General features: G+C 41.4%; 1 protein-coding gene across 26 annotated transcripts in view; it reads left to right on the forward strand.

Moving 5' to 3' along the window:
* The window catches only part of CAMK2D (calcium/calmodulin dependent protein kinase II delta), a 120,450-nt gene that overhangs the window by 41,054 nt on the left and 51,820 nt on the right, over positions 1-27,576 (forward strand). For 25 of the 26 annotated variants that reach the window (XM_039710632.1, XM_039710636.1, XM_039710638.1 and 22 more), the window contains exon 4: positions 7,064-7,123. In XM_039710632.1, the coding sequence (XP_039566566.1) occupies positions 7,064-7,123 (60 nt within the window). Of the gene's footprint in view, positions 1-7,063; positions 7,124-16,210; positions 16,297-27,576 lie in introns of those variants that run through there. The other variant, XM_039710648.1, reaches the window with a different exon arrangement.

Raw genomic sequence — 27,576 nt, forward strand, 5'->3', positions numbered from 1 at the left:
GGTGGATAGATTAGATGGAGTTTGTTGGCTGTGCTGGGAAGGAGTCAGTGCTGTGAGGAGCTGCCCACGAGAAATCCCCAAGAAGGTACAAAACCTTTGCAATAAGATGGCAACATTTGCGTCCATTCCATTCTGTTGATCTCTTCTCTCTGTTCATTATGGGCGTGATTAAACACAAATGATGGAAATAAACAGAATCATGTGGGTTCAGTGCTTTGCAGTTAATGTCACATGTTGTCTTCGTTCCTTTTGCCAGTTCACATGAAGTCAGGTTCTCGTCAGTTTTAGTAGCAGTGCTAGAAACAGCACAAGTGCAAGAATGCTCTGCACCTTTGATCATAGCAGGTGTCGTAGAAATCAGGGACAAAGTGTCTGATAAAGTGCCCTAAAGACACTCGCAGTGTCTCTGCCTCTGTAATCTGTGCTTTGTAGATGGGAATCAGGTCTCTGTGTCCATTTATCAATTTCTTGCACACTGTGAGGGGTAAAATATTAACACAGAAAGCGGGTGGGACGTGGAAGAAAGCATTGGAGGAACATCAGTTAGCTGAGAGCTGTTATTGTTGGAGGCCTTTGCAGCTGAGTACAAATGTGCCTTTTGTTTTCTTAATGCTGTGGGGCAGAATTTGAAGCTCTACAGGTGTGGGGTTTGTTCTTTATTTTACAAAGCATCTTGAATTAATATCTTTTGCTTTTCCTTGACATTCAACAGCTTAGTGAAGAGAAGTGTGTCTGGGAACACAGCCACAGAAATAACTGGAGGCATACTCAGTGCCCTGATTTCTGCTCTGTTGATGCTTTTGACCAGTGGCCTAATAGAAGAATTGGCTGTGCTATTGTTGCTGCGTGCTCCTGCCCATTACGGAGCGGGGTATCCATGGAGAAGATGCCTTTATAGCAAGGAACACCTGGCGCATGATTCTGCTGGGGAAACATTAGGAGGGGTGGCTCAGATGAGCACTCACAGGGTCTGCAATTGTTTGTTCTAAGCATGTCCCACTTTCCCAGCTATAAATACTAGGAAGAGTGTTATAAGTAACGACTCTGTTCAAATATCTCTCCAGGAGCAGGTACTGAGTGCTGGGGCATTCATGTTGAAAAAGTGCTTCTGGGAATTGAAGGACTGTATTGCTTAGCATTTACTTCTTTAAGAATAGCAGGGGAGGTAACTGAGGTTTGTCTGTGAGCACTGCTGTAGCATGAACTCAGTAATAGAAAATTCAAAGAGCTGTGTCATGGACTGTTACTTGAATAAATGTGGTTCTTGTTTTATCTTACCAGCTGAAAATGAATGCTTGCAACCTGCTAAAGGTCTGTAAATTGCCTTTCATAAGAAGCACCTCAGGCAGGGGCTTAGTAATGCTGTTGGTCCCCTCTGTCGTGGTTTGATCAAAGAAGCAGGTAAATACAGCACGGCCTCACTCTGTCCCTCTTCCTACATCCTGCAGGAGGACTGTGGAGACAATCAGAAAAAATAACATTAAGATTTGTGGGTTGAGTTAAAGGTAGTTCACTAAGACAGAAAAGAGAGAATAATAATAAGTAATAGGAGGAGGATGATGACAAAAGAATTAAAACATTCAAAACAAGTGATGCATGATGCAACTGCTCATGGACCGGTGTCTACTCAGTTCCTGAGCAGCAGCCCCCAGCCAGCTTCCCCCAAGTTTATCAGAGAATGTTTGGGGTTGGAAAGGACCTCTGGAAATCCTCTAATCCAGTCCTCTGCAAAGGTAGGTTCAGCTGGAGCAGGTTGCACAGGATGATGTCCAGGTGAATGTTGAGTATTTCCAGAAAAGGAAACTCCACAGCCTCTCGGAGCAGCCTGTTGCAGTACTCAGTCACCCTCAAAGTGAAGAAGTTTTTGCTCATATTCATATGGAACTTCCTGTGTCCCAGTTTGTGCCTGTTGCCCCTTGTCCTATCACTGGGCACCACAGGGAAAAGTCTGTCCTTATCCTCTTGACAGCCACTCTTAGGGAATTTACCTGTGTTGGTAAGGTTCCCTCTCAGCCATTTCTTCCCCAGGCTAAAGAGGCCCAGTTCTCTCAGCCTTTCTTCATGAGAGAGGTGCTCCAGTGCCTTCCCCTGTCCTTCCTTGTCTGTCTTCAGCTGGGGAGGCCAGACCTGGAGGCAGTGCTGCGCATGTGGCCCCACAGGGGGAGAGCAAATGGGGGATCACCTCTCATCCTGCTGGCCACGCTCCTCCCCACGCAGCCCGGGATACCCCTGGCATCCTTGGCCCCCGAGGCACTGCTGCCTCTTGGACTCCCTGTTGTCCGCCCGGTCCTGCAGAGCTGCTCTCCAGCAGTTCAGCCCCAACCTCTGGGGTGCTGTGAGAAGCTGCCTTAGTGCAAACTGCTTATCGAAGCAGCTGAAACATCCCTGTGGGATCAACATGATTCTCATCCTAAATGCAGAACTTAGCACTGTACCCGCCTCTAGGAAGGGAATTATCCCAGCAGAAACCAGGACACCCACTGGTGACTTCAACTTACAGGAATGGTCAGGTCTAAGAAATAGAACTGGGCTGTTTCCAGAGCCTTAATTCCTCATCAGAGGGAGTTTCGAAGCTGTATTTGATGCAGTTAGATTGTGTATAAACCACATTGCTGGTTTATACAGTTAAAGCAAGTGTCTTTTACAGCACTATTCCTATGACAGCATGGCCTTAAATTACAAATATTTACGTTCCATGAGGCTGTGGATGCTTTGTTGTGCTCTAGACAGTTGTCAGCAAAGTTGACAAAGTCAGGATAGTGAGAGGGGAAGTTTTTACTCTGTTAACCTGTGTATTCTGTTGTCAGAATTTCTGCAGTCCTTTTCTGATTTCCACGGCAGAATGTAACGGCATCAAGGTGCTCTGGGGCTGCAATGGCATCTGAAGAGCCCCTTCAAAGTTAGTGCTCCTTGTTTTCTCTTAATTTAGCTGTGTGAAGAAAACCATGGAAAATACACATGTTGAACTGGATTGCACAGAGTAGGAAGCAGGCTGTAGAGACCCTTCTCAAAAAGATAAGCCATTTGCCAAAACATGCGTCACCTCATGCTGACTAATAATCTATACAGTCAGTCCTGGGGGGAAAGTGAGAAATGGACAAGACAGTGCAAGGGACACTGGGAAAATGCATTTATATTATTCTCTGTGGACTGCCAGCTCTAATAATAAAATAACAAAAAGCAGCTACAGAAGTTTCTACAGATACTTGTTAGAAACATCCTTTGCTTTGGAGAAGTTTGCATTTTAGATGCCAGTGTTGATAGGTGGTGAGAGGTGCACGTTTCTGCCCTGGTGCTAAGCTCAGTTTGGGTGGTCATGCAGCATCAGCACTTTGGGTGAAGACTCGTGGTACTTTAGTAGAAGAGAGATATGCTGAAGATATTAATTATATGTTTCCATATACTAAGGCATACAATACATAATTACATATATACATTATACATCTTTAATGATATGTTGTATCATTATATTGTTACGTATGTTTGGATGTAATCCAAGAAAAGTGTGGAGTCTACATGTGTAAGCTTTTGTGAGAAAGCAAATATTGATACTGCTGAAATAATTAGTTATTTTATTTGCCTACCTACCAGAAACTCAATGCAGGCAGTCTAATTTTCTGAGGCAGGTGTCATACATTATAATATTAGCTTTGGGTCTATTAGAGCATCCTCATATGAATGACGACTAGTTCAAGATTTTAAGTTGGTGCAGTCTATGAGTACCCCCAGTTTTACAGCTATATTCTGTCTGTTTCAGGTTTCACAGGATTTCATTAGTTATTGTCAAGGCTGAGATTTTCACAGTTCAGTGCATTAAATCTTGTTTTCTTTTTTTTTTTTTTTTTGGCTCCATGTCAGATTAAACTTACTTGTAGGTGGCTGCAAGGTTTTTTCCATTCATAAACCCACATTATTCTCATTGCTGCTTTCTTTCCAATGGTATCAGAGGTTGACAGCATTGATCTTTTTCCAATCTTGGCAACAGGCTGTTGCTGTGGTAGAGGCCATTGTTCACTAATGGAGACTTGCTTTCATAAAGTAATCTAGAATTTGTGCATTTGCTTTGCTGTGCTTTGAGCTTATATTTTTCAATTAATTACAGTTTCTTAAGCAATGTAGGAGACCTGTTTGTAATTGAGTCTAGGTCATTAAAATAGTGGAAAGGAAACAAGTATATAAATGTACTTGTGTGTTCCCTTTTTATTATCTGTGGCTTTCAAGCTTGGCTTCCTGCTCCTGATAATAATTTTTCCTGTTTCATGTTTACCTGGCAGGTAAACACAGTTTTAGCTGGTGAATTATATGGTGTCAAAATTGAGAGGAATTAGCTCTTTGATTTCTTTAATAAGAGACCTATTGTTGCATTTATTTTTTCCACAACTTTTCCTGTGATATTGTTGTAACATAAATGTTTGACACCAGATGCTATCCCAAACTTTCTCAGAGTTAGGGGAGTTTGTGCCTAGGTAGTTTCCCAGGCTGTATGGCAGGCCCCTTGTTTCCCAGTGGACTCTGCAGTGGCACACCTTACCCTTCAGATGTTTGGGAGCTGAGTGCTGGAAGTATTTCGGTGTGCCCTGCCCTCTGACATTCACCTTTAGCTCCCCAGCACTTGAGCCCTGGCAGGAGGCAGGGTGACACAAATAGCTACGGATGGCACAGCAGTGCACGTACATGCAGATAAACCCAGTGGAGAGAGGAAGGAACAGGATTTCCTAAAACTCATAGAACAAATGTGCACATTTTAGAGGAGGGTCATTTTCGTGGATATCACACAAAGTTAAAGTTGCATTTGGTCCCACCCCCAAACACTTAGATACTGCAGACTTACTCCTCTGACAACACTAAGGAATACTTTATTTCTTTGGCAGTGCGTCTGTCATCTTCTGGACCTTAATGTCCACTTTAATGCCTGGCTCAGGGAGTATTTAATGCTCTTTCTGCTGCCTCAGCACAGTGTGCAGGCTGTGAGGTACCTGCAGTCACCCAGCAGGTGTGACAGCAATTACTGTGACACAAACCACTGAAGGAGTTAAATGCAGAGAGCTCATTGTTCTGGTTTACATGACAGCAGAGAGCACCTGGTGGGTGTCCATCAATATCCTGGCTGAATTTGGAGTAAAAACCTGGAAATACATAATTCAGGCAATAACAATGATGTTGATGACGATGATGATGTAGGTGCTTGTGACAGCAATTACTGTGACACAAACCACTGAAGGAGTTAAATGCAGAGAGCTCATTGTTCTGGTTTACATGACAGCAGAGAGCACCTGGTGGGTGTCCATCAATATCCTGGCTGAATTTGGAGTAAAAACCTGGAAATATATAATTCAGGCAGTAACAATGATGTTGATGATGATGATGATGTAGGTGCTACGCTCATATATTGCAGTGCCTCCAGCAGCATCTCTACTATGTTTTTACTGTGATTTTTTCAATATCAGGCATGATTTTAATCAATACAGTTATAATCAATAAATTATATTAATCACATCTAGTGTCAGTTCAGAAGCTGTGATATAGCAGTTGTTAGCAAAGAAACTTCAAATGTTTATGCTTTGTATTTACAGTTGGAGATCAGGTTCTTTATTATAGTTGTGCGATATAGCAGTTGTTAGCAAAGAAACTTCAAATGTTTATGCTTTGTATTTGGAGATCAGATTCTTTATTATAGTTGTGTTATTCCTGAAGAGTCAACACAGGATGTTTTTAGCACTTCATAGAGACTGTCAGACACCTTCCAGGTTTCTGGCTGTGCTGGCTGATCTGTAAATGTAGCTGGAGGTGGTACAGAGCAGCCTTTGAAAGTAGAGCTGCTGGTGCACCAGAGACACAGCTCCTGTGCAAAATGTCCAATAGCTCCTGGATTCTTTCTTTGCTTTTGAGGCAGCGTTCACATTTTCATCTTTGTTCTCACCCCAGCTTAGTTCAGTTTGCCTTGCAGATCAACTCCCTGCTTGCTCTGGGTAATGTGCCAAGTGCTCAGCCCAAGATTAAGTTACAGCCAGAGCTGCTGGACATGAAGGTACTGTAACTGTAGATGTCTGTGCTTATGTTTCAGCCCTGCTGCAACTGAATTCAGAAATCTTAATGGGAAACCCCAGTGGCAGAGTTTAACTTTAAAAAAAGAGCTTTAAGCTTATGTTGCAGATTTATAGTTCTTTTTAGTACATTGAACTTCTAGGGATTTTTTAGTAAATGTTAAGGTAGACAGGGTTAAGCTGACAAATTTTCTCATGCAAAGAGAAATAATTTTCTGAGGCTGCTAGGCCTCAGAAAGTATGATGGGTCAGTTGACAAGTAGTGACTAGCTCAAGAACTATCCCAGTTCTTAAAAGTATGTGAACATAATCTGAACTGTTAACATATGTCAAATTGCTTCAGTTGTTGTTAGAGTTGACTGCAAATATTAGGAAGCACAAACTGCAGAAAAATTAAACAAGTTTTCCTTCTTGTTCTTTCCTCCAGATTTAGAACGTGCTGTCAGAAACTTGAAGTGTTAAGTATTTTAAAGGTGGTGTTTGCTTTCTCTGTTGTATTTTAAATCTGTTTTTACAGTTCTTTTGACCTACATATCTAACCAGACACTTCGCAGTAGGGATTGAACTTCTTCATTCTAACATCTGATACTAAATTTTTGACTCTTCAGAGTTACCATCCAGAGCAGATTTTTCTAACCTTGTTAATTTCTTAATATTTTAAAGGTTCGAAGCATATTCTTAACATTTCAAGCAGTTCTATTTTCTGAAGTTGGTATTTTAGAATATTGATGTTGTCTATTGTAGAAAACAGAGCTTGACACAAGCAGTAGTGTTTTATCTCCAGAAAAGATTGTTAGGGCCCAGTGATGTACAAGTCCAGAGCTCCAGCCTCCTGCTCTACACAAAGGTAAAAAAAATCAATATGACAGTTTGGTTGAAAATATTAGTGGATATAAATAAATGAGATATTTTTTAACGATCCCATGAGATGTTGACGATGTGATGATTCTCTGAAGCAAATACACTAAACTATGTTAATATTCATACTAACACAACTGTTTTGCTTTCTTTTGGTGCAGATCACCAGAAACTGGAGAGAGAAGCTAGAATCTGTCGCCTCCTGAAGCATCCTAATATCGGTAGGAACATTTCATTGCTTTGTACAGTATTTATCAGTTTAGAAAATTTAGGGGAAATGGAAATTAGCAAATACAAAGAGCAGCTCAGAAGTCAAGTGCAAATATTGGCAAGACTCTTTATAATGTGGTGTTCCTTACAAATTCTGCTGTGGGATGCAATAATCTGATGGATCACCTGCAGCCGTGTGCAGTGTTCTCATCTTTGAGCCATTGCTCTGCCACCAATGAGCTCTCTGTGCCAGGTCTTTGGGGGGATTTGAGCAGTGTGCAGGAGGGCCTATTTCCAGGATTGTTCATGATTTTTGGAGACCTGCAGAAGAATTTCAGCTGACAGTGTCTGTTGCACAATGAGACAAACCAATGTCAATACTTAGTGCTGGTTTTAGTGAGATGCTTATTTTATACTGTATTTTGTGTTTGAGATTCCATCCTTGCAAGCTGAAGAAAGCTCTGCTCTTTTTATTTCCAGAGCTGTGTGTTCTAACCATGTAAAGCAAAAAATAAAGTTATTTGGGAGGGTGGGGTGTGTTTGTCTCTTTGCTTTAGAAACAGTGTAGACAGGTAAGTACCTTTATCTAAAGAGAATTGCAGCTGGGTTTTCCAGTTTTTCATACACTGAATCATATTCCAAGGGTATCTCTCACAAGAATATTTGCTGTACCTGAGACTTCTGCAGAATGGTGGGAATTTCCTGTTTGTCATGTTTAGACTAATAAAATTGTTTGGTGCCTGTGATGCCTTAAGTTTTAGTTTTCATATTTTTCAGATTCTGGACTGCGTTGTTGGGTAACTCTGAACTTGGTGTAAAGTTGAGCAAGTTCTCTTCACAGGGTAGTCAGACAAAACAATCCTTTTCCAGCCCAAAAACAAGGACACCATTGTAGTTTCAGGCCCAAAGAAGTATAAGCAATGGAGAGCTGAGGAGAGCAATCTGGAAGGATGGGAATTCATAATATGAAACTGTAATTGGATCATTAACCCCAATATGTAAATGGACCATAACTTATAAAAGTGTGAAAAATAATGACCCGTCATCCATCTTGTGTCCATTTTGGGTCCATCTTGGGCAGAGCCACAGCCAGGCTCTTGTACTGCCCAAGGTGTATCCTTTGAAGGGCTTTGAATAAATACCTACTTTATTCCTTTAACTGTCTAACCTCTGTTCCAGGTAGCCTCTTTAGTCATCACCTGGGATGTAATCAGCTCCTTCCTTTTAATGATAATTAGAAAGTGAAAACAAGTGTACCACAGCTCAAAATGGCATGTCAAATGTCTGCAGCATCCCTCTTAAGCTTACAGGTTTGACCTAGATATTTGGTTAAGGAGGAAGAGGGATGTTATGTGTACTATTATATCTCACCAAAGGTTTTGCATTGTAAAATGGTGAGAGATAAACGAATGTGCAGGTGCTTTTAGGGAGGTGGTGCAGCCCTTCTGCAGCTGTGGTTACAGATATGGTGTAGTCAGACTCCAGAGCCATTCACTTGGGCCTTACTGGAAGCAGAACATATTTATGAGCTTCTACAAGTTGGGGAGAATGAACAAAAGACAAGAGTGAGCTGATGCAGGGAAAGGGCTAAAATGCACAGAACTCAGTTGAAACAAGAGTCTAAATGGCTTCCATGTGGTCACAAGTGTTCAGCTTGTCAAGTGGCTTGTTGAGCAGTGGAGGATGGAGTTCAGCTCCTCTGTGGCAGGCCAGCTGTTCCACACGCACAGTTTGTATCTGTGAGGTTTGGCTTGGAGTGCAAAGAGGCAATGACAGCTTTAGTGACAGGCAGGCAAGTCTGCACAAGCTCTGCATCACTACCTGCACCAAGGTGCACAGTTCAAGGGGAAATGGGCAAAGTCTTCTGCTCTTGTTTCAGAAAAGCTGACATGTTCTAGATCTGTCTGAGAGAAGATTTTCATGACCTGGAATTACCATGCTAGGGTTTAGCAGCAGATGATGTATTCTGTCATGTTCCTTCTCCTGCAGCCATGCCCTCAGCCAGCTAAATGGTGACCCTAAAATCATTCCAAGTGCTGCCAGCACCCCACTGGAGCTCTTTTGCTTGGGTCACCATGACATCCCCTTTTAAACTGTCATCTCTGGTGAGTAATGGAGCTGCATCACATCAGGAAGCACTAAGAGTGAAAAGGGAAGTGTGCCAGAGGAGGGGAGCTCAGCTCTGACAGTAAGTGTATGTAAGTTAAGAAAAATAAGGAAAAAAAGGTAACTTTTTTTTTCAGAGCGATTTCTGTAGGAAAGCAGAGGTCTAGTTTAATTGATGGGATGGTTTCTCAAAGGTGACAGTGTACAGGGAGTTATTTTTGGAAAGCTAAATAAGGCTGAATGTTAAATGATTCTGTTTCTGTGCAGTCCTTACTGTCCATGGTCATAGCCAATAAGTGTCATGGAAATCTTCCTTGAAGAAGTTGTTTCACTTCTACAAGCAGGGCTCCAGTACATTTGTGAAATCTGACCTTTTCTGTGCAGACACTGCTTTGCACATAACTAATCCAGTTCATTTTCCAGCATCTTTTTTATTTGTCCTTTTAATAAATCTATGTTTTCTTCTCTGTCCAGCCTTGTAGTTATGATGCCTAATGAATAGTATAGAAAAAATAAGGAAATTGGACTACAAACAGTATTTTCTGTTCTCTTTTTCTCATCTCCATTTCCCACTTAAGTAAGGTATATGTGAAAGTTTGTTTAAAACCCACAGAATTTCCTCATCCTTTGCACTTACATCTGCTTCTCACCAATACTCATTGTGATTTCAACCTCTTCTTACCTCAGTCCTTTGCGTCACTGTAGTGTAAAGCAAGCCCTGCTGAATTTTGTGTGGGAATTAAAATGAGGCACAAGTCTCATTAGCTGAACTTGCAGGCCCTGAGAAGAAACTTTGAAGTGGTTCAGAATCTTTTTTTTCCATCAGTCTTTGGTATGTTCTCCTCTTCTAGCTGTGCTTGAATAATCTGGGCTGTGCTACACTGCAGTAGGAGATTTCTAGGCAAACACAGCTTGTGTTCCTGTGGTAACAGAGCTCCTGGGCTGCAGGAGTTTGTGCATTAGTGTGATTTTCAGCATTGCTGTGTTTCTCAGGTTCTTACTCTGGTTATGTGGCTGTACATCAGTGTGTAAAGGGTTGATTTTGCAGAGTTTAAAATGGATGGAAATGTAGGTTAAGCCTTGCTGTTTGGAGAACCTAGTGCTTTATCTTTGTGAGATTGCACATCAAGTTACAATGAAAACTTACTTCCTTTGCTGAGCATGTACCTGCACAGGATTTGTTATCTTGGGTAACTATTACTTTTCCAGCAGTTCCATGTGTACTAATGTTCCCATTTTTTAAATTTAGAAGCTTGGGAAGAAAATTGCTATTTAATAATCTCTTCACCAAGAAATCCATTGTCATTTTCCTGATTTTTCTCCTTTATCTTTTTCTGGTAAACTTTGATTTCTTGGTCCTCTTTTAACATTAGGTAAACGTAATTTTTAGCACTCTGATTTCTAGTTTTGCAATCTACGTATTTTCAGTGGTGTGACACTGTTGCACCATCTTATTATGACGTCTGGCATGGATTTACAGCTGCCTTGCTAATTTTGGTTTATGACATCCAAATAACGATAAAATCTGCATTAGTCTGACAATACAAGCCTCGACCCATTCTGGAAAACTGATTAAAAACCATGGAATTTTTTTTCCCAAGTGGAGTTTACTCTTGCAGGATTTGTGCTGGGCTTGGGTAATGTTTTCCTATTGGGAGTGATGCAGTCAAGATCTCTCTGTAAGTATTGGAGGGGCTTCTGCTGGCTTTACATTCCCACTTCCTTACAGCCCATAATTCCCTGCCTCTGCCACCTCCTCCCAGGCCTTACAGTGTACAGGCTATGGCAGGCAGGCAGGGTCCATTAGCCAGCAACATCAGGCTCAAGTCTGACTCTGATCAATCTTCATCCCTTCGCCAAAGGCAGCAGCAGATTTTACTGACATGTGGCAGCCCTTCAGGTGATAAATGAAGTTCTTTTGGCACAAGGCCAGGCTGTCCCTGAAAGGCTCTGTAAGTCAGGGTACTTGGAGGTAAGTAGGACTGCCAGGCACAGACTCAGCTCCACTAGGCTGAGCCTGTCCCTGTGCCTCTGCTGGTCCGGCCTCAGCCAGGCTGGGGCTGAGGCACGGCCACGAGCGTGCGGTGACAGCAGCAAGGCCTCTGCTCCAGCAACAACTTCCCAAGGCAGGCTGGCCTTGCAGCAGGCCAGCAGGCAGCCTAGATGTGGAACAGACTTGGGACACGGGGAAAAAGACACATCCCTTATCTGGCTTCATGAGTGTGCTGGTGTCCATTTGGAGTCTGCTCATTTCCATGCTTTGAGCTGGGAACTCCTCATCAATGGCTGAGGCAATTGGGAGCACCCAAACTTGGCACTGCTCCTCACCACACTCTTTTGCCACAAGAAAAGGAGGAAAAGCCACATTTTGGAGTTACTTCCTCTTCCCACCATAACACAAAACACAAGCACTGAAGTTAAGTTCCTCATGCGGGGAAAAATAAGAAACTGTGTATTGCCTTGTCCTTTTTGAACAGAGGGTAATTAAAACTGGGGGGTGTCCTTTGTGCACAACAATATGTCCTTTATGTTTATATTCACCAAGTACGTGCATGACACTCCATAAAGCCCCAAGAATCTCAAGAGAAACACTATTAATATATAGAAAACGTGGATGCAGTAACTCCTTTCTGAATTTCATTTGTCTTACTGTGGCACAGTTGTAGTGTGAGTAGCTCAGCTGCTGTTAGTTAAGTTATTCTATAAACCAAACACAGGGTAAAAATCAGGCCTGTTCAGGTTCAGTGGATGTAGTTCTTTAGCACAATTTTTTTTCTGAGCTTAATTTAAGGTTTTACTTTATGTCAAAAATATATAGTTCTTTCCTGATGCAGTGAAAATCAAACCAATCCTCAGCTATATAAATTTATGCTCAGTAAATACGGTCCTCAGGGATGTATTAACTATAGCTATGCAAATAAATAAATAAATAAAACTTTTTATATAAATATAAAGCTCTAGTTTACGTGGAAATGATGCATTAGAGAATCTCACTTCCTTTAATTATTTTTATTGCTTAGATGAGCTGATCACTTCAATAATTTTAAATCTCATCCATTCCGTTGAATTAATTAAATTTGCAATTTCTATGATGAATAAGGTACACCATAGTCCTTGAGAGAATTAAAATAAAATATCAAGAAAACCAGTGACATAACATGATTTCATATTTAATGCAAGAGCCAATTTAATGAGTGTTATAAAATAACAGATTGAATGTTTAAAGTCAGCCGTGGCTACAGCAAGTAACTGACTAGTGAAGTGCAACAACGGAAGACAGAAGCTGGTTTGCAGTTGCTATTTGTGAAATTAAATGTTCTGGAACGAGACTGCACCAGGCAAGAGCACACAGGGGGCATAGTGGGGCTTGTAGCAGCTGGGTTTCCTGCAGGCTTTCTCCTTCCCAGCAGTTTTTGTTACTGTTGTGCATCTGATTCCTTTTAGTTGAAGTTCTTGTGAATGTATGTTGATGTTTAAGAGGAAAAGCCCCGAAGTTATGACTTGTGTTGTTGTCAGGGTGTGGTGTGGAAGGGCTTTCTGTGGAGCTGTTGGTGGCCCCGAAGTGAGTGCAGTATCAGAACCCCCCCAGCAGTTAAAAGACTAAGTTCTGTAGTGCTAATCAATGTGCCAGTGATTTTCATCATGAGCCCTATGAAGCATCAGATAATGTGGCCTGAGTGTGCCCGCAAAGGAGGGGGAAGGCAGCTTTATTTGGTATAGCAGCTTTTGTCTCTTTTATTTGCAGCAGAATCCTTTTATTCTGCTAAGTGGCATTGCATCTTTAAGTTTTGCTCTTCTGGGTTACTGTGGAGCATAAAAATGTCTTTGAGTGCAGACAATGACACCACTCTTTGCCATGCTACATTAATTCTCTTTCCTTTTAATGGAGCACAAGGTTATTTTAGCTCAAGTGAAGCAGTGCTGGCTGCAATATCCCAGATAACTGTAGCAGTATCCATAACAGACTGAGGAAATGAGGTCTCACTAAGGTTTGCCATCGATTTTGCAATTTTTTGCCTCAGAAAGTACATGCCTAATTTGCACCAAAATAGTTAATGATTCAGTATAAATCAAGTGTGAACCAGATCTTGAAGCATTTTCCATCCCTGCTTAAGCTTCTGTTGCATGTGCCCTTAAATGCATGAAAGTTCTTTTCCTAGTCTGTCCAGATCCTCTTAAACATTTTTTTCTTTCCCTGAAGTCAACTCCCCTTTTGCAGCCAGTCATTTTAAATGTAAAATAGAATAATCCACAGGAAGTGGAATTTGAACGCCTCTCTTGAGGATCCTGCTGTGGGGGGTGAGGACTAGGGTGGCTGCCACACTTCATCTGCTGTTGTGCTTTACTTTCTGTATGTGTTTCCTGGAATGAAGAGTTTCATAATTGGCTGCACTGCTGACTTCAAGAGCTGTGGAAATAAGCTCGACTGAAATGAATTGCTCTCTCTCTGCACACACAAGATGGATCTTTCAGAACTTACTTTTTTTGTTGTTGTTTGAAAGCTTTGTTTGTTAGGAATCTGCAACCACGTGTTATGCATACGGATAGACATCATGACTCCCAGCTAAACCACAAATATGTAATTTTCCTCTGGACTCTTTCCTCCAAAAACAGAGATCTCTACTGCTTCTGCTAAACTAAGCTTTTTCTTTCAGTTAAGCTAGGCCAGACATTTTCAGAGCATTTTTAGAGGATATTGTAAGTTCTGTTCCCTTTACTTTTACAGTGTTGCTGATGGTGTAATAGGTGAATTCTGCACTGGTTCTTGTATTGATACCCAAATGTTGGGAACCTTTACTTGATCAGAGGGTGAGGAAAAGCCAACCTCCAGCTGGAAATAGGTTGCAGCATATTGGGTTATATGGATGGGCATCACTGGATGGCATTAGAGCAGCTTCTGCTGGGGTGATGAAACTGTTGTCACGTGTTTGCTGTGATAATCCTGCCTCAGCCTGGGCACTGGTGGCTCTGGGATGACCCCATTCTGTGGGACACTTTTGTCTTGGGCTCCTCCCTTTCCCAAGAGAAAATAAGGAATTCATTCAGGCAGCATTTCTTTCCCAGACAGTCTAAATCTACCCATTTGGGGTGTTTGGCATCCTCACCCATGGTGGGTTAGTGTCACCCAGTATGTCACCCTGTCACCCTGCTTCTGGAAAAGGTACCTCCAAGGAGAAAGTGTTGGGCTGTCTGTGCCACCTGAGAACTGCATCCCATCTTAACCCCCCACCCATTTCCCTGTGGCAAGCAGAAAAGGATCTGTTCAGACATGGGGGCAGAAAGAAGAAATGGGATGGGGAAATGCTGGGCATGTGAGCTGGGAGCAGAGAGAGGCAAAAGGAAGGTCTCCTGGCTTTGGACCATGGGTCATGTTTTGGTTTGCAGTCATAAGTCAGGAGTGGTGCTTTGGGAGCTCACTGTGGAGCTTTGGAATGTCTTGGCTCCTTTTCCAGAGGTGATAGCAAGCCAGGGGATTCATTAGGAGAGACAGTCTGTGGGGCTACTCCCATCTGCACAGACATCTTGCTTTACTTACCTACCCAGCCCTCTGCAAAAGAGTATCATGGGTCATGGAATCACATGGGTTGGAAGGGATCTCTGGAAGTTACCCAGTCCCAACTCCCTGCTGAAACCATGTCCAGTAAATTTAGGTAAATCAGAGCCCATCCTGCTGAGTTTGGAAACTCTGTAGAGAAGGAGATTGCCCAGCCACTCCAGGCACCATTCCAGTGTTTCATCACCCTCCTATCCACATAAATAAATAAATAAATAAATGTGTCTCTGTGCTTAGCTGGGATTTTCCAGACTCCAGCATGTGTCTGTGGCCTCTTGTCTTGCCATTTGCACCCTGGAGAAGATTTATTTCAGTCTTCCCTGCTGACCAGCAAACCAAGTACTGGAAGGAAAAGTGGATATTCCCCAGTACAGCGGCATCCCTGTTAGGATGTTTTTGTTCTTTTCTTAAAATTGCGTTTGCTTTCCTTTTTAAATATTGTGACATAAATTCCTAAAGAAAATGTAATTTGACTAAAAATGTAAACAGCAACAAACTCCTTGGAATGCAGAATTTCCTTGCTTCCAAGGTGTGGATTTGGAAGCACATTTTATAGCATGAACTTGTCTGTGCCATGTCAGGTGCATAAATCCAATCTGCTTGTGTTTTGCATTTTATATGCATCTTCTGCATCTTTATTAATGGACTGCCCATTCAGTAAGAGATTTTATATCATCTTAGATATGTATTGGAGACAGCACATGGAAAATAAGGACTTGGCCTGCCTGCTTAGGCCAGCGTGTCCATAGCTCTGCTGGGGTGTCAGCCTTGCCTGTCCCTGTGCATGGCAGGGTGTGAGAGGCTGGTGCCAGCCTGGCTCATCTTCCCCTGGTGCCCAAGGGCCAGGGAACAGCACCAATGAGTTCTAGACAGACAGACATCCCCCTAACCACCCTGGGCTTGTAGGAAGTGTTTCAAGCATCCTTTAGAATTTTCCTTGCTCCTTCAAACTTTAGCTTTTAAGAAGTCACTTTTTGTCCTGATTTTGTTGCCCTGCTGTTGGGAGTATCTGTCAAAGGCATGGCATTCCAAAGGATGCAAGCTGGTCTGCTCCTCAGCTTTCTGCTGCATCCTGGCACCGAGTGAATGCTCTGACCCTGCAAATAACACCAACCTCCATCACTGGCAGTGGATAAATAGCTCCTAATTGCTCAGTTCAGGCTGGGCTTTTTCAGATTTCTGCACTGGAGACTTTCCTACTCCTACAAAACTGCTGATTCTGGCATTTTTTTCAGTTGATAGGGGTTTGATGATACCTCGCTCCTCCTAGTCGCCTTCCAAATTTGGAAGTTCTTTTTATAGTGGCTTCGCCAGAGTGTTAGTATTCTCATGGACTGCCCATGGGAATGTGCATCTAATTTTAGTTTGTCCTCTACATGTCTGTCTCCTTTAAATGCATCCAGCTTCTCATTCCAGCCACCCTGGGCCAAGCATGACACTCTGCTCCTGATACTGGTGCATTGAAGATGTTCTGGTGTTGCATTGTAAAAAAATCCACAGGTTCTGCCCTTGTGCTGCACAGCAGTGAGTAGGACTCATGTCTCAGCAATTGTACCACCTGAGTAGTGCTGTTTAATTAATAGGTTTGGTGTGCATTTATTTCCTAGGTGACCTTGAGAGTTATTTAATTGTGTTTCAGCAATTTATACTTGGTCTGATGTCAGTGGTGTTCGTGCTGGGGTTGTGTTGAATTTGACTGTGCAGTCTTGCTGGGAAGGACTTGATGGATGATCTGAAACCATAATTGTAGCTGACTGGCTTGCAGCTATCTTTTGTAGTGTATATGTATTTTTGGAGTTACTGGATATGCTAAATGAGAGGAATATTTAGAAAGAGATTTCAACTGCAGCTAGTTGTCTGGGTTTGTGAATACAGACAGGCTTCTGCTCTTTCCTGCAACATTTCCATCCAAGTCTATGTGGGTTGTCACTGAGCTAATTACAGTCTTACAAATGGTCCCACAGGACAGGACAAGCTCTCTAATTTTCATTTATTGTGAGACTGTGATTAAAAGACAATGGCAGTTTCTCATCACAAGCCTCAAGTTGTCATCTATTAAGTCAATATGCATTCCCTGCTTTTTGTAAAACAAACACTTGGAATTGTTTGAGATCATCACTCACTGGTGAACATGCATGTTAGGGAAATGCCAGTAATTTATAGTTGTCTCCAGCTGTGGTAGCATCACTTACTGTGCTGGTTAATTGATGGAGGGAGAAGGCACATTCACTCAGAACATCATACAGATGGTTTTGAGCCCAGCCCAGGGAGTGGATAGAGATGGAGTGGGATCACTATGGGAACACTCTGTCTGGGCCCTGTGCTTTGGGTCGCTCACTCTGACGCTCTGTTACCTTACTGAGAGCTCCGACTGCTCCAGTGTTGCTTGGCTAATGTAGAGCCTTTGGGTTCTCCACCTTACAGCAAGGTTTTGTTCACCACGTGGGATGGATGGATGGATGGATGGATGTCTGTCTGCACCACACAGACGGAAGCAGGAGACCAGTTACCTAACCTGACTTTGTTCTGCTTTGACACTTTTCATACTGTGCTTTTTCACATTTGCTCTGAGTGTATGAAACAGATTCAGTTCCTGCATTTCTCCTGTTGCTACCATAAAGAAATTAAGAGGGATAAACTGCAGTGGTATGGATGGAGCTGGTCTCTGGGATGCTCCTATTGCTCCCATTCAGAATGTTCAGGATTCATGGTTGTGAAAGAGGGAACCAAGGACATAGATGTCATTATAATAATGCTTTAGGCCTGTTGTATTAATTTTAGGTCTTTCTCCTTAAAGGTGGTAACACAAAATTTGGGGACCTGGTCCTATGAAATTGGGAATTTAGCCTTCTTTGCTTGCCCAGGTATAAAAAACTCCATCAGATAAAGGCAGGGAGAAGGTGGATTTACAGTGATACTGTATAATGTGAAAAAGTAATAGTTAATTCCACAAAATACAGAATTCTCTGTGAAGCTGACTTTATTGTCCTGGAACTAATTTTCTGCTGAAGCAGATCCATGGCCTGCCAAATGCTGCCATCACTTCAGAATAAACCATTTTCTCTTCTCCAAGGGCAGCTGTGCATTGGAATAATACAGAGCATAACTGTGAAGTGATTTGGAGAAAATGTAGATTTGATCTGGTTTGAGAGAAGACCTGGTATCTTAGCACTTCTTTTGGTTTTAAATGAGGTTTTTAATTTGGAAGAGTACTCAGCATTCAAATGGCACTTTGTGGTTCTTAGCATTGCCATCACAATGCCTGGAGTCTGTTTTAGTCCCTGGAGTGGAGGATAAGTGATTTGGCTGTCCTGTTACCAAACCAAATAAACACTCATTAAAAGGTGGTACCTACTGTGATTAAGTGAATTGGTGTTTGTGCTTCAGTGAGTTTTGCATGGGTCTTCAGAAAATGAGCTCAGATCTGTCTGATGTTTATAACCACATCACTGGGGGATGTGGCTACATATGTCCTGTAATCTATGGGGTTTTGACTTCTCATAGAAAAGACGATGCAATGCGTGATCCTCACTGCAAATCTGGAATATTCAAAGATCCCACCAATTCCGTTTGATGTAACACTTCCTGCACAGTGGTAATTAATGTTACACTTACCACATAGGAAGTAGAATTTTAGGTCTGTCTGCATTTAAAAGCTCCCCCAAGTTAATCAAAAGCTAATTTATTTTTAAACTGATGTAGCTGTTTCTTTGTGGCCACCTACTGTTCTCTAAACTGGGAAATTGTTTCTGTTTAAATTAGCTGATGCTTTGTTTTAAGCTGAATTAAGAGTGCATAAACTTTGATTTTATGCCAACATAATAACATAAACTAGAGCATTTTTCTCTTGTAGACAAAGGTCTTAACAAGTAGTATTTGTAGTGCTCACTCCACAGTCTACAAGAAATAAGAGCAAATAAAGTTCCTTTGTATAGTGTTTTGCCATCTTCCCATAGGGAGGGTGGCAAGAATTCCTAGAGACAACTTTATTTGAAAATGAACTTTAAATGTTAACAGTTTAAATGTTATTTACTCAAGCTTGAGGTAGAATGAACTTTGACTTGAAAGTTATTTATTGTTTACAAGGTCTTATGTATAGTTTTTATGAAAAAACGAAGCACAGTAGCAGCTTTTTCTGAACATCTGTATTTTCAGGTGACCGAGCAGGACAATAATGATAATTTTGACATGTAGATATGTGTATGCTGAAAAACTGCATTCAGCCTATTTTATGCAGTGCCTAACATATATTTAAGGGCAGACCCTACAAGAGAGGGTTTTACCTTCTTGTTCACATTCCACAGTTGGTGCTGGGCATTGCATGAGGCAATTCCAGTGCACTTGTGTTTTCTGTCCCCCATCACAGCAATGCCTTAGCAGTGAAATTTGCTGGTCTGGTTTTCTCTCTAGATGCATGTTTCTTGTTCCTATCCATTGTAGGAAATGGAAACTTCAGCGTCATGGAAATATGATTGTGGGTTCTTTGTATAGCTGCAACGAAACGTGTTGGGATTCCTTGACCATGAGTGTCAGGCTTTTGTTTCTGCAGGCATCATTAGTCTCCCTTATTTACTTTACAATGCTGCTTTGCAGACCAGTTCTGTGTCTAGGATGAAGAACGTGATAAAAGCACATCTCTGTGTGCAAGATTATTACTTACCTGGGAAGCTGCTCTGGCAGATTCTCTACAGGCTCATTGACCTGCAGGTCCTTGTGAGCTGTTTTAGGAGAAATCACAGCAGAGACACTTTGATGGAGACACTGGGTCACACTGGAGTTCTGTGCCTGTTCTTCCCGGCAGATGCAGTCCATATGGAAGGGACTTCTGCAAATGTTTACAAGTGTTTATTTGTGGGAGTGTATTTGTTGCAGCTTTTTGTTCCTGTCAGGTTCTTAGAGTGGTTAAGTGCCTCGGAACAGCCAAGTGGAATTTTGTCTGTGGCCATTTGCATCACAGCTGGGGGAAAGGAAATCCTTAATAATTAAAGTTTGTATTCCATTAAATAGCAAATGGCCTGCTTGCTGCATTACATAATCATTTATTAAATCCCTCATGAAGGTAGTTTGTTAAAAACATCTTCTTTACCATAATTTATTGATCATATTCCATCAAAGTGACCGGGACACTCTTGCAAATAGGTTCTAGAAACATCTTCTGTTTCCATTATTTGCTCCGTAATATATCTGTTTACAGCAGAAAATTCCTGTTTAGTCACAGATTTCAAAGTACTTCCTTTAACAAAATGAATATTCGTGGTTTAAGTCAGTACTGGGTTTGGGTTTATATTAGTACTTTCTTTCTTTAGCCTGAATTTTTTTAATTTTAGCACTGTTAGTAAATTGAAAAAGTCTGTGCATTTTGGGGGGAAGAAATGAGCAGGAGTGTCATATTTCCATCAGCCTTGGGAAGGAGAGGGCAAAATGTTTGTTGGTGGTTCGCTGATTGAGGATAAATTTACGTGTGATTTCTGTCAGGAAGAGGGGAATTTACAGGACATTTAATGCAGTCATCAGACTTGAGAGCCGGTTCTTCAGCCTTGCTGAGTTTCCATCGTGCTACAAAGTAGGTGTGATATAATCATCTGAAGGATAACGGGGGGAGAAGGGCACAATGCTTTAGCTGCCTCCAGTTGCCAGAAGGACCCGTTTTAGAAGCCCTTGCTCACCTAAAGCAGTGAGAGACCAAAAAGCCATGACTGTGTGTACAAGTACTCTGTTTTCAGTATTCCCTTGGTCAAATTGGGATTAATTGGGATTAATTACAAATATTTTTTGTTAGGATGTTTATATAGCAGTGGTCACTGGATTCTAATTGTATACAAGAATTGGATTATTACTCAGTTATTAAATTGATATCTGACATAAACATCAATAAAGCTGTTTTAAAATACTTTTTTTCTTGACACAGTTCTTCTAATCAACTTTCAAATAAATTTGACTAGGTTACCTTGAATCCACAAGGATTTTGGTTTTACTTGATGGCCTTTACTCTGATAAAGTAATGCTTTGAAAACTAAAAACCAAAAAGGCCAAGACTGAAAAGTTTTATGCAATTTAGCTGTAGTTGTTGCTGCTACTGACGTGAAGATTTAGCCTAGGTTTTCTGAAGGTAATTGTAACTAAATAAAGGTGCCTTAAATGCAGTGGTAATTACTTTGCAAACATTGTCTAGGGCTGCTGGGGGCATACCTGGCTCCTGTGTGAGAGGTTTCTTTTGTGTGGCTCCCCTTGAGTCATGCCACAGGATTACAATTTTCTGCTTTCCTTTTTGTTTAAAATATTTAAAGTAAAGTGACTTTGTTTTCATAAGCTGATGTTTTTAAATACCTTGGAGCTTGGTCCTCATGAAAGGGGAGCATTTAAAAAATAAACCTGCATGCGTCTCTGAGTGGTCATTATATAAATTGTTTATATGTCTGTCTTTAATGTATTTTAAGAGAGGAGAGCCAAGAAGGGAGGCTGTGTCCTGCCCAATAGTTACAGCCCCCCAATAGTTAATTATGTTGATGTGTAGGCCCTACATATTATTATTATAAATCTGTTCCCAGGGTTTTTTAGCACTGTAAATATTAAAAGGGATAAAGCCTAATTTTTAAATATTGGGCAATTGCATTGCCTCTGTTGAAGTACACTGTGTGGTTTCCTGAGCCTCTTAATTTTAATTGATGTAACATCTCTGTTACAGCTTGTTCTTTTGTTAGTTAACTCTCCATGAAATGCTTGTGTCTTTATTCCTCTTCTTACATGTTCTGATGAATGCAAAAACAGTTAAAAAATGTTAGTGCTTAAAGCATCAACACTGGCAGCTGAGACATCAGTTTGCTCATAGCAAAAATTTGTGTCAGACTTGCTTTTAATCCATGCGGTTATCCTCATAAGGCTTAATGTGATGACATTTGTAAGGCTTTTTGTTGCTTTGTAAAAAATCTTGTAAAACTTACAAAAGCAGGCCTTCAGCTGCAAAGAGGAGTTGGCTCACCCTGGAACACAAGATCTCCAGTAAATGGCATGGTTGTATATTAAATGAAGACGTGAAGAAGGTGCAGGTGTACATTTTAGTTCCCTGCTCTTCTGTGCAACGGCTCCATACAATTGTGCTGTTTTCCTACATGAATAATTAAAGGTGTGTAGCTCCAGCTGTTGCTCTTAACTTTATGGATCCAGGATATAATTCCACAGAAGTGCTCTGGGCGCGTGTGCACACAGAAATGCACACGCACCTGTGTTGTGGTGCACTGAAAAGCAACTAAACCCTGTGGGATAAAGAGCTAAGTGTCAGTTATCACAACTGCTCTACATGGGGACTCCCAACACAGAATTAGATGGTTTGGAATACCTCTTGGGTTTTTGTTCTTTTTTTAATTGGTTAATTTGATCTGGGAAATTTTATTTTTAAAGACTGTCAGTCTTCACCTACCAGGAATGAAACAAGAGTGTCACCCTGACAAAAGAGCTGTTAATTTGAGGCCATCTGCTTTGACATCAGTACCTGGAGTCACTCAGTCTCTGTGCAAAATGTGATCTTTTATCTGCTTTGATAAGTAATTTTTCATTTTCTCTGTAGCAAGAATCTTTGGCCAATGTTAACACTTTGGCCAAGTGACTTCTCCACATGCATGCAGTAGGCTGGCATTTAATCAGAATACAGTTGTTTATTGTGAGGGCCTTGATGGGGTGGATTTTGCTCACAAATGAATAATTTCAGAATACATGGCATTTTGTTCATGGTACTCAACACTTGCTGTTGCAATGTCTTGGGGGAAAGGCAGTATTTCCAAATCATAAATTCTCTAGTTATTTTTTGTCATAGTTGAGACGGTCATAATACAAAGCAATACACTCCATTTTTCAGAAGGCTTTAAACTGTTTTTATTATAGCATGCATACTTTTTATACATTCTTACAAAACTCCTAAGTTTACACTTTACTCATTGGTCACAAAAGACAAACAAAGTGCTCATTGGAACAGGCAGCTGCAGGTTTCTCTTATTTATCCTTCTTTCTTTCTTGGTTTCTATGTCAACAACCTTGGTAGAAAATTCTTTCAGGGGTAAACATGGATCCTCTTATCAAATTTCTCTGTGGCTCACAGTAGTTGCTGTAAAACCTCTTCCACAATTTTTTCCCATAATTTCTTATTGTACCACTTTTTGAGATGCAGATGAATAGGATTTTTTCATCAAGTTTTTGGCCCTAAATAATTGTGAATGTGCACTGTAATAAAAAAATTACCCTTTGAAGGAATTTGGGAGTTATACAGTTTTGGTTCACTGTTGCTGAATACAGGGCACCTGCTAATGGTGTACATAGCACTGCTGATTTGCATAAAGTCATTTAATGACTAAGTATTGCTTTTTACTGCTGGTGTGTTTGACAGCACTGGGGGAGGATTATTTTCTTAAATATGCAAAACATTATTCTGTGTTTAGTGATGTTCAGAAAGCAGCTGCCCTAGAGCATTGCTACTGTACTAATCTTAGAAGATTAGCCTCTAAATATTTCAGACTCTTAGGTAACAGCTCTTGGTGGTATTTGCCAAGTTCTCTTTGCTGTACCTGATGAGCTTTACTATAGAGGGCCCCAGGCTTCCGTGGTCTCAGCAGAACAGGGTTGTGTGAGAGGAAATGTGAGTGTAAGGAGCAGTAAGGACAGCACAGGCTCCATTTTCGTGCTGAGCTCCCTGCCTGGGAGCTATAGCTGTGACTCTTATGCACCACTGACTTAAGGGGTTTGGTGGCTCAGCAGAGATTAGTTATACCATTTAGACCAGGCATTCAAAAGAGGATGTGGGGACACGATGGAGGTGCTGAGAATGAGGCTGCAGTGGAGCTGTTTTGTTTGAAGGGAGCAGATCAGTGCCAGCAGTAGCACTCCTGAGCAGTGGGTCACAAACTTTTGCATGCTCAGTTCTGCCTCCTTGTGCAGGGTTCTTGTGTTTACCTTGGGATCCCAGCACATTTCCCAGATTAAAAGCTGTAGGAGGAATGCTGGCTTTGGTCTCAGTTCTTGGTACTGCTGTAAAGGCTCCTCCACCTGGTGTCCACAAGAGTTTCTGCTAAAGTGCAACCAGTAACTTTATTTTCCATCCCTCGTCACTTTGCTTTGTGCAGGAGAACAGAAAAGGTGGCAAAGGGTGACTTTGCAGGAAGATGTGAGTTCTGACAGTGCTAAGCTACAGCAGATCTTCTACTTCTCAGCCAACAATTCTGCTAAGCACAAGGCTTGCTTTGTCAGAGACAGCACAGCAGAAAATGCTTATAGACAGGTGTTTGAAATAGAAAATTGAGTGGCTCAAATATGAGTAAAAAACATATCGGTTATGGCTTTTCAGTCATTGAGGGTTTTTTTTTCAATTTTTATTATGCTTTTTCATTTTCAAGTGCAACCATTTATCCCATATCCATTGGTACCAATTCATAAAACACCCAAAGTTGACTGAAGCTATTCCATGAAGTTCCTTCCATTAAGTAATGAAGTTCATTTTTTGAAAGGGTTTGGGATGCTTCTTTTTTTGTTTCAGTAAGTGGTGTATGTCAGGTGTGCATAAATACTGTAGTACACTTTTGGAAGTGAAAATGGAGGGAAAGCATCCTTTGCCCTTTTTCATCATTGCAGGACAGCAGAAACTTGAATAAGTAATTTGCATTTTTCAGCAGATTTGATGTAAGCTTTTGTGACTTTCAAACCCATTTTAAACCTCTACTACTGATGAATGTGCCCTGTAACTTCCTAGTGGTACACTAATTTGAGACATCAAATTTCACAGTTACAGGATCAGTGTCTCTGGGTGTCCACAGAACTTAATTTCAACTACCAAAGGGAAAAATCAATGTCTTTACCATTGGCTGTGTTAATCCCTTTCCATGCTCTGTTCATCAACAAAATGAGCAGGATTGCATGGAGAGAGTTTTCCCCAAGGAGCATCTCTGGTGGTTTGGCACCTCGGTGCACATCTGTGTAGCTGCTGTGCTGACTGTGCAATGTAACTTTGGTGTGAAGTTCAGTCCTCTCCAATAGTTTGTCTTTGTGTAATGAACTAATTCAGATACCAAATTCAGCAAAATTATCGCAAGCAGTTTCACACAAATATTTTAGGCAGTAGGTTTAGATGTGGTTAAATATCTTTGTCTTTGAGAACTTCTCTCTGACTATTGACTGTTTGGCTTGACTCCTTGCCTGGAAAAATTTGATTTTCAGTGGAAGTATGTGGAATACTGTTATTTTGGGTTTTTTTCTTTAAAGGCAGAAATTCAAAAAGGAAATCATAAAGTTATTTGGCCATTGTATCAAGCTGTTTTCTGTGGGATAGGCACAAAATAGTTCAGTGCAGCAGAAAAAGTCACATAAAGGAGATCATTTTACTTTTTGGTCAGATTGGAGCAGGCCCACACTAATGGCTGAATGGAAGCTAATCAAGCTAATAGGAGTTCTCCCTGAAATTATTGTTAGGGTATTTCCATGGTGATGATTGGAAAGTATTTCAGGTGAAAATCAGTGCTGAAGCCAAAGTGGGTTATTCCTGATATTTTGTGGGCTTTTACAGTATTTCTGCAAAAGGAAGGGCTGTAAGCTCCCTGGGTTCCTGACAGGCATTCCATTGCTTAGGACCAGTGACTTTGTCTGGGGTTGTTAAGCACCTTCTCTGGAACCCAGTAGAGGAGAGTGACCACAGGGCTACAGCAGGCAGGAGGAAAAGGAGCTACCTTGGTTTCCTTGCTGCCCTCTCATGTGTTTGTTAATAACAGCACTGATGAAATATCTGCAGTTAATAATGATTTGGTCTAATCTTTTCAGAAAAGATAAATGAAACTGTTAGTACTGATGAATGCTTTGTGACTCTAAAGAAATAGGAATGGCAGTGTGAACTTCTGATGGGAGTTATTATATTGGATGAATAATCTCTGTAATTGCTGCCTTTTGGTTTGTCATGCCTGCATCCTGCCTGATAGGGGTGTGTGCAGAACTGTATCTGTCTGCAGTGAGTGCACAAACACTTCTTGTAGTGCATCCCCTCTTAAGCTTAGTATTTGCTCAAATTGTCATCCCAGCATCCCTTGTTTTCCCATGGCAGCTGAGTGCAGGCAGAATGTCTGGGCTGTGCTGGATTAGCTTCAGTGCTGTTGTGCACCCTTTGCTGTGCACTAGGGATTGCTCTCCTCTGCCCTCGCTTTATTTGGCATTTTCACTTCACAGACATAACCATGTGCCTGGATTGACCAAAGATGCCAACATAAGCACTTGCCAAAAGGCAGCTCCCATCTTCCCCAGCTGCCTCAGCCTGTTTTCCTTTTCAGAAACAATCAGGGGCATATGAGCCTGATTCAGAGAAGGGTTTGTTCCATCTCACTTCTGTGATTCAGGCATTTGGGAGGAAAAGAAAGGAAAAGGAAGAATGTGATCCTTGAAGAAGATATCCTTCAAGATGTGTCAGACTTGAGTTCGGCTAGCAAGGAGTTAGGATCCTCAGGCTGAGCACAACATTGTCCATCATCTCAAACAACAGCCTCTTTCTAGTCCAAAGGGACAGATCTGTGGTTCTGCAGGCACTTGGAACCAAGTCCCGTTCTAGAGAAGGAAATGGCAAATGTGAGCACCTCCTGCTTCAGGCAGACACCAAAGCTCAAGAAGCCCCTTTCTGTGGTGCCATCCTGGCCTTCTTGGTAACAGGGATATGACAGAGGAGAATGTTGCTCTGAATTGAAAAAGCCATGCTTTGATTTCCTACTGGTCTGTTTAATGATTTTTCTATCAAGAAGTATCATTTGCTATGTATAAAGCCTAAGGAGTTGTTAACTTTTTTGTAGATGTATGTGCAAAGCAGACCGACTGCACTCCAAATGTTACAGGTTTAGAGCTGTATAGCATCTGTGACATACCCAAGGGGCTTTACTAAATCCCTTTTCATGAGTAGTATCTTTGACACTGTTGTACAATGCCATGTGCCCAACAGCCAGATGTTTTAGGGGTCTCAGTCCTCAGCTAGAAATGTCAAGATGCTCTTCTAAGCTGGTGTGTGGTGTCTCACCCCGCATTTGGTTTGCTTTAAAGACAAGACGTTTGGGAATATTGAAAGCTCAGCTCAATGCAAGCAGACAGAAAGCTGATTTGGGGATGTTGAGGGGCTTTTTGGGAGGGTGGAGGGTGATGTTGGCTGGCCCCTTCATCAAAACATGGAGTAATCTGAAATACAGAACCAGCCAAAACCACAAACTCTGATTTAGACCTACTTGGCTCTTCTGAATCATCATGAGTTCTGCACACTGAGTCAGCCAAGATCTGGTTTTCTCTTCAGTATTGTGTAAACACAAGATGTTTCTCTGGGCTAAATATTATTAAGTTAAAAAGTCATGTTTATTTGTCCTGTATAAAAAATGATTAATACAGAAAGTTATCATCTGGGGAGATCTGAAATTTTTTTTTTATACTTTCTTGCTCAGCCCAGCTTTGAACACAGATCACTTTTAGGGTACCCTGATTTTTTCATTTGGTTCTATAAGTGATAATTATTTGGGTCAAACTACTGACAAGGCTTCCTGTATTACCTTTGGAAATTGCGACTTCATTTAAAGTAATTAAGGAAAACCACAGGACTTAATTCGTAGTTGTGCTACGATGTGGTGTGAGTTCTTAAAATTCAAAGGGAAGATTGTGCAGCTGATGAGCACATTTTCAGGGAAAGCCATAGATCTGGACACAGAGAGGGGTATGGAAACGTGGCATGGGGGCTTCGTTAGGATGCTCTATGCTGGCCAGGAGATTTCTCTCTTTGCAACTCTTCACAGTATGTGTGAGACATTGTTAGCA

Source organism: Passer montanus, unplaced genomic scaffold (genome assembly GCF_014805655.1).
Source record: "Passer montanus isolate IOZ18808 unplaced genomic scaffold, ASM1480565v1 scaffold23, whole genome shotgun sequence".
Lineage (NCBI taxonomy): Eukaryota > Metazoa > Chordata > Aves > Passeriformes > Passeridae > Passer > Passer montanus.